This window comes from Hibiscus syriacus, unplaced genomic scaffold, assembly GCF_006381635.1.
Source record: "Hibiscus syriacus cultivar Baekdansim isolate YM2019G1 unplaced genomic scaffold, ASM638163v2 tig00002237_pilon, whole genome shotgun sequence".
In the NCBI taxonomy this organism is placed as follows: domain Eukaryota; kingdom Viridiplantae; phylum Streptophyta; class Magnoliopsida; order Malvales; family Malvaceae; genus Hibiscus; species Hibiscus syriacus.
Window position 1 is genome coordinate 17,929,694 of NW_024061918.1, and position 5,955 is coordinate 17,935,648.

A 5,955-nucleotide genomic window follows, 5' to 3' on the forward strand; every position below is an offset into this window, starting at 1 on the left:
ATTTTATTAACTATATTGTTTACCTGAAAAGGTGAATCTTTGATGAGATCAAACGGTGAAATTGTTTACCACCTATCATTGATGTCTGGTCCAAGAACTTCACCACCCATGTCTTCTCTATCATTCATAGACGAGGTTGATGAATTTTCAAGTAGTTGTTTCTCAGTTAAATACATCTCAGCCATATCTTCAGCATCATCTAGCAAGTGCTCCAATTCATCCCTTACCTGAGAATAAGTATATACATAAGTTTAGAATTGAAAATGGAAGAAAGAAAAAGAAACAAAAAATGGAAGTTAAAACAAATGCATTGTTCAATTGATTGATGTCAACTCGGCTCAAATGTCACACATGACATTCTGCATGGTTATGTTTAAATACAAAACTGCACCGGAATAAAACAATAACCAAAACATAACGAGTAAAACAGCGTGATGGTAACAAAAAAGTTCACAGACAAACTAAGAGAGAGAGAGTTACTAACTTCATTTTCTAAGCAGCTACAAGCAGCTTCAAGGCATGCCTCCAATGCAACAAACTCAAATGGGAGAATCTTGGAGCCATTTGGGTTCTCAAGACTCTGTTTCTCTTCTGATTTACCTTCATCATCCAGGTTCTGAGGCTGTGAAAACCTTGATGACAAATTTTGAGAACTCGATCGAATTATGTAGTTGGAATCATCAACCGCACCTTCCTAAAGAAGAAAACTAAACGATTTGGCCAATGAATATGAAAAAGAATCAGTTGTAGAGCCTAGTAACAAAATGGAAATTGGTAGAGAACCAAGAATGAACCAGCAGGAGCTGATATTGACTATTTTCATGACTCAATTTTTTTCTGTAAGTACCGGAGACTAACACTTTGAAATATGTACAAGGACATGACCCTCCAAGAACACTCCATATACAAGGAGGAACTTTTTAAAATTTAAGCATTCAGTGTGGGCACATACCCGTACCCATCACACAATTGAATCCGAGTAACCTAGGATATTGAGCTATAGCAACATGACTGACTACTTGCAACTAGAAAGAAGGTAAATGAGCTCGCAAAGCAGCAGCTGGCAGCTACTGAGCTTATCACTGACATTCTGAGAGCTGCCAAGCTGATTATTAGTTACGAAAATAGAGTGTAACCACCAGCTGAGCTAGCAGGTATCTATAAGTTAAGTCAATAAATTGTGACAGGATAACAGTTAACTTATTATCACTAAATTCTAGAAGGCAATCATGTTGTTGAATTCCACTACGTTACTTATACTCGGAGGCGAGTGTTGATTTGAATGCAATTATGAAGGAAAGATATCAATTTCTGTATTTTCTCCCCTAAATTATCAACTCACACATGATTTTACCTAATTGAAATAAGAAAATTTTATCGATGCAAAAATAAAGCAGGAAAACAAATAAGAACCCTAAATCAAAATGCCATGATAGAACATCAACTAAACAAATATATATATAACTAAAGAAATCAAATTAATAAATAACGAACCTGGACTTTGGTTGCTTGAAAATGGCACAAAATTCGGCTCTGAATCTCATCAACAAAGGGGGTAACCGAAGGATCCTTAGAATTCAAAAGCAAAACCTCTTGCGCTGTGATGATTGCCTTAATATTTTCCAAGTTAATCACGATCGCCCTTTCGCGACCCAGAATCGTAGACGGGTACGACAGAAGCGGGTCCAATATCCGAAGATCTCGAGCGGGTAAACCCGTGCGTCTCATGATTGCATGTTTTTCGGCCTCTACCATCTAGTGTGGCACGTCGAGTCCAGAATAAGCCATGCCTGAACACCGGTTCCCTTCTTCCGATGACCAGTGTCACACCCCAATTGGTGGGGTTCGTTTTTAATTGAATATGGGTTTAGAGGACTCTAAAATTCACGTGAATTCTATCCATTATTTAGTGATGTGAATTTGTTTATTATTATTATTTTATAATATGAAAAATGGAGAACCACATGTTTGAAATATATTTTTGGGATGAATTGGTTTTAATAAGAGGATTTGGAAGAAACCTAACCGACTTCAAAAAAAAAAATTATTCATTCCCTATCTTGATCTAGAGCATGAACCAGTGAGTTCACCGGGAATAATAGAGCAAACAAATCGATCAAAAATAGTGTAAACGAGAGCAAAGTTCGACGAAGCTTTTGGGTTTTGGTCCCGATGATCTGGGCCACCGTTGGGAAATTCCAGCAATGAAATTGTTCTTAACAACGAGATGACCATCATACCTCGGAAGCAACACCATCCAACGGTGAAGGCAAAGAACGGAGAGGTTGAAGCTCATCGCATTCGATATTTTTATTGTAGATCTACAATCGTCCATCGTGAGTCTCGATCAATAGAGGCAAGATCCGTGACGAGGAGGGTGAGACGAGTTTGATGGTGTACTTTAGGTCCCGAACGACGATCGATGGCGCTAAGCAACGTGGTTGTCATCGGTATTTTGATTTTCAGTCAACCATTTTCGTCCTATTTTCAGAACACTGGACGAAGAGTGTTAAGGAAAAAAATGTTACTTGAATTATAATAAGAGAAAATCGCCTCAGTGACCAAAAATACCTTATAATATACGATTTTAACCAACTCTTTTTGGATTTGCCAAAATGACCAACAAAATCGCAACGCGAAATAAAAATCGCAACGCGATCCCCAGAATCGCAAAACAGTTTCCAAAATCGCAACGCGATTCTGGAAAATCGCAATGCGATAGTACAAATTCGCATTGCGATTTTCAAGAATCGCAACGCGAATATGAAAATCGCAACGCGAACACATAAATCGCAACGCGTATCCGTAAAAATCGCAACGCGTATCCGTAAATCGCAACGCGTATCCGTAAATCGCAACGAAAATACGTAAAATCGCAACGCGTATCCGTAAATCGCAATGATAATCCGTAAATCACAACGAGAATCTGTAAATCGCAACGATAATCTGTAAATCGCAACGATAATCCGTAAATCGCAACGAGAATCTGTAAATCGCAACACTGAAATTTTGGGTATATAACTACACAACAGCAGCAAATCATAAACTAAATCCCTAAATCGTAACTCATTCCATCTCCATCTATCACTCTCTGCGGCGACATCCGTTCCTATATCCAACGACATCCTTCCCAATCCGGCAACAGGTTTTAGTTTCGTAGCTCGTCTGTTTAGTAAATTAATTTACAACCATGAAATCATCTAATGTCATGGGAGAATGTTCATGGTGTTTTACAATATATGCCTTTACCCATGAATCTTCAACTAAAATTGTCATTAAAAAAGTTAACTTATGAAACTCTAATGCTACGTGTTTCAAAGAAATTGAATTTAGAGCCCCTAAGTGGATTTAGGCTATCTTATCAGAGAAATGGTAAAGTTTATTTGTTAACCGGCAATGAAGATGTTGAACGATTCATTGCTTACATTAGTGTTTCATAAGATGATGTTACATTGTATGTTGTTGAACCTAGAAGTAGTATTGTTGGGTCAGTAGCGGGTAGTAATCAACTAAGTTTTTCTCAAAACCCACAACCTTTCTCTAATCCAAATCCCAATCAACTTTCAGCACCAAATTCCGGTTTTCGTATTGACCAGTTAGACGATGATGAGCCAACAGAAAAAATTGTGAGTACTAGTCAGTATTCGAAATTTGGTCTTGGTCAATACCCGGACTTTGATATTGGTCAATACACGGACTTTGATATTGGTCAATACACGGATTTTGATGATGTTTCAGAAGAAGAAACAGACCCTGCGTGTAATGATTTTGATATTGGTCAATACCCGAATTTTGATGATGAAACAGCCGTTGCCGAAGAAGATATTGTTGATGATAATGAGGAGGAAGTTACGACTGTGAATGAACATGTTGAACATCCATTCTGTAATTCATATAATCCTGAAGAAGAAAAAGAAGAAGAAAAAGTCCCTGAAGAAAAGAAAATGCCACGGGAGTATAACTGGAATATGCCAGAATTACTTCAGATACCAGAAGAAGAGTTGGTAAAGAAAGCAGTTGATTGTTACACAAAAGTTATTCGTATCAAGAAAGATGATTGTTTTGATACAAAGGAAGACTTGAAGATAGCTTTGTATACGAAATGTGTGGAAGATGGCTATCAACTAAAAGTTAACAAATCAAGCAAAGATCGTTGCGAAACAAGGTGTATGATTGACAAAAACTGTACATGGCGTATGATTGCAAAGAGAATAAAAGATTGCGAAATGTTTCAAGTTAGGACTTTTATTGATAAACATACATGTTCAAGAACCCAAGTTTTTCCTCACCATAGACAGGCAAACAAAAAGGTGTTGGGTGGTTTTCTGGCTGAGTTACTGTTTTTGAATGGCAGGGTATATCGGGGACATGAAATTATGACTGACATGAATGCTCGGTTCAAGATTAGTATATCATATTCTCAAGCTTGGAGAGCCAAATGTTATGCCTTGGAATTGTTGAGGGGGTCGCCAGAAGCATCGTTTGCCCAACTGCCGGCTTATTGTCACAATTTAAAGCTGAAAAATCCTGGGTCGGTAACTCATATCAAAACAGATAGAGATGGACGCTTTGAGTTGCTGTTTATCGCCATTGGTGCTACGGTTAGTAAATCAATATAATTTTGTTGACTCATTTTTGTTAGTTACATGCATTTCACATTTAAATGATTATATTTCTTGTGTTTATTATTTTGTAGATTCGTTCGTTTATTACTTGCATGCGCCCAGTTATTATAGTTGACGGAGCACATTTGAAAGGTCGATACCTTGGAGTAAACTTATTAGCAGTAGCCATGGATGCTAACAATGGGGTATTGCCAATAGCTTACGGGGTTGGCAAATCTGAAACCTCTGATTCATGGACATGGTTTATGGGGCATCTTAGGGATTGCATAGGTCCTATTAGCAATCTGAAAATCATATCCGATAGGGCAAACTCAATTGACAACGATGTTAGAAGGTGTTTCCCAGATGCTTTTCATGGACTTTGTGGTGTTCATTTGTATAGAAATCTAAAATCAAGGTCTGCTGGTATAAAAAAGCACAAATGGACATACTGGAAGGCTGTAAAAGCTTATCGGGAAGTGGATTTTAATAAGCATATAAACTGTTTAAGACGTGTTTTGCCTCAGTGTGCTCAAACACTAGAAGATGTCGGGTTTGAAAGATGGTCAAGAGTACATCAACTTGGAGCAAGATATGGTTTCATGACGTCTAATAGTGCAGAATCAATCAACGCTCTAAGTCGTCATTCCCGGAAATTACCCATTACTATGTTAATGGAGTTTTTTCGAGCCTCTATTCAACAGTGGTACTACAAGAAAAGAAACCATGCAGGTATTATTTCTTTGAATTCGTAACTTATCATATATTTTACTAAGTATTGTTTATTTAAATTTACAAGAACATTGGAACATCGTGTTACACCATGGACTGAAAAAAAGATAACGAAACGTGTTGTGAAGTCAACGTCATGGAGAGTTGAACCATGTTCAAACACTTTGTTTCAAGTACTGGATAATAACTTAAATGGGCTGGTCGATCTAAATGCAAAGACGTGTAGTTGTATGAAATGGCAAACATCTGGTTATCTGTGTGGCCATGTTATAAAAGTTGCTCTTCATTTAAACCAAGATGATTCAAGCGCATACGCTATGGATTGCTACACTACAGAAGTTTATCGACAAACTTATGCTGAGATTGTCTACCCTATTCCACATCCTTCTGAGTGGGACATACCAGATGACTTACAAATAGTTTTGCCACCAGCCATGGACAGAAGGCTACCTGGCCGACCAAACAGTCACGATCGTATACCGTCTAAGGGTGAAGAGAAGAAGAGATCGACATGTAGTCGGTGCAAGGAAAGTGGTCATACAAGGTTGACATGTGGATCACCAGTGCCATCACAATCATCTTTTCCTCTACCAAAATATGGATCCTCATCAAAATCCAA

The 5,955-nt window shown here is 37.9% G+C and overlaps 1 protein-coding gene across 1 annotated transcript; it reads right to left on the minus strand.

Annotated features, from left to right (window-relative positions):
• Nucleotides 1–373: 373 nt before the first annotated feature.
• Nucleotides 374–1,833, minus strand: LOC120141160 (magnesium transporter MRS2-3-like). The gene is made up of 2 exons (XM_039156094.1): nucleotides 1,495–1,833; nucleotides 374–694 (listed from the first exon to the last, which is right to left on the minus strand). The coding sequence occupies exons 1-2, from the start codon at nucleotides 1,753–1,755 to the stop codon at nucleotides 374–376; spliced, it is 582 nt and encodes a 193-aa protein (XP_039012025.1). The 5' UTR covers nucleotides 1,756–1,833.
• Nucleotides 1,834–5,955: the final 4,122 nt, after the last annotated feature.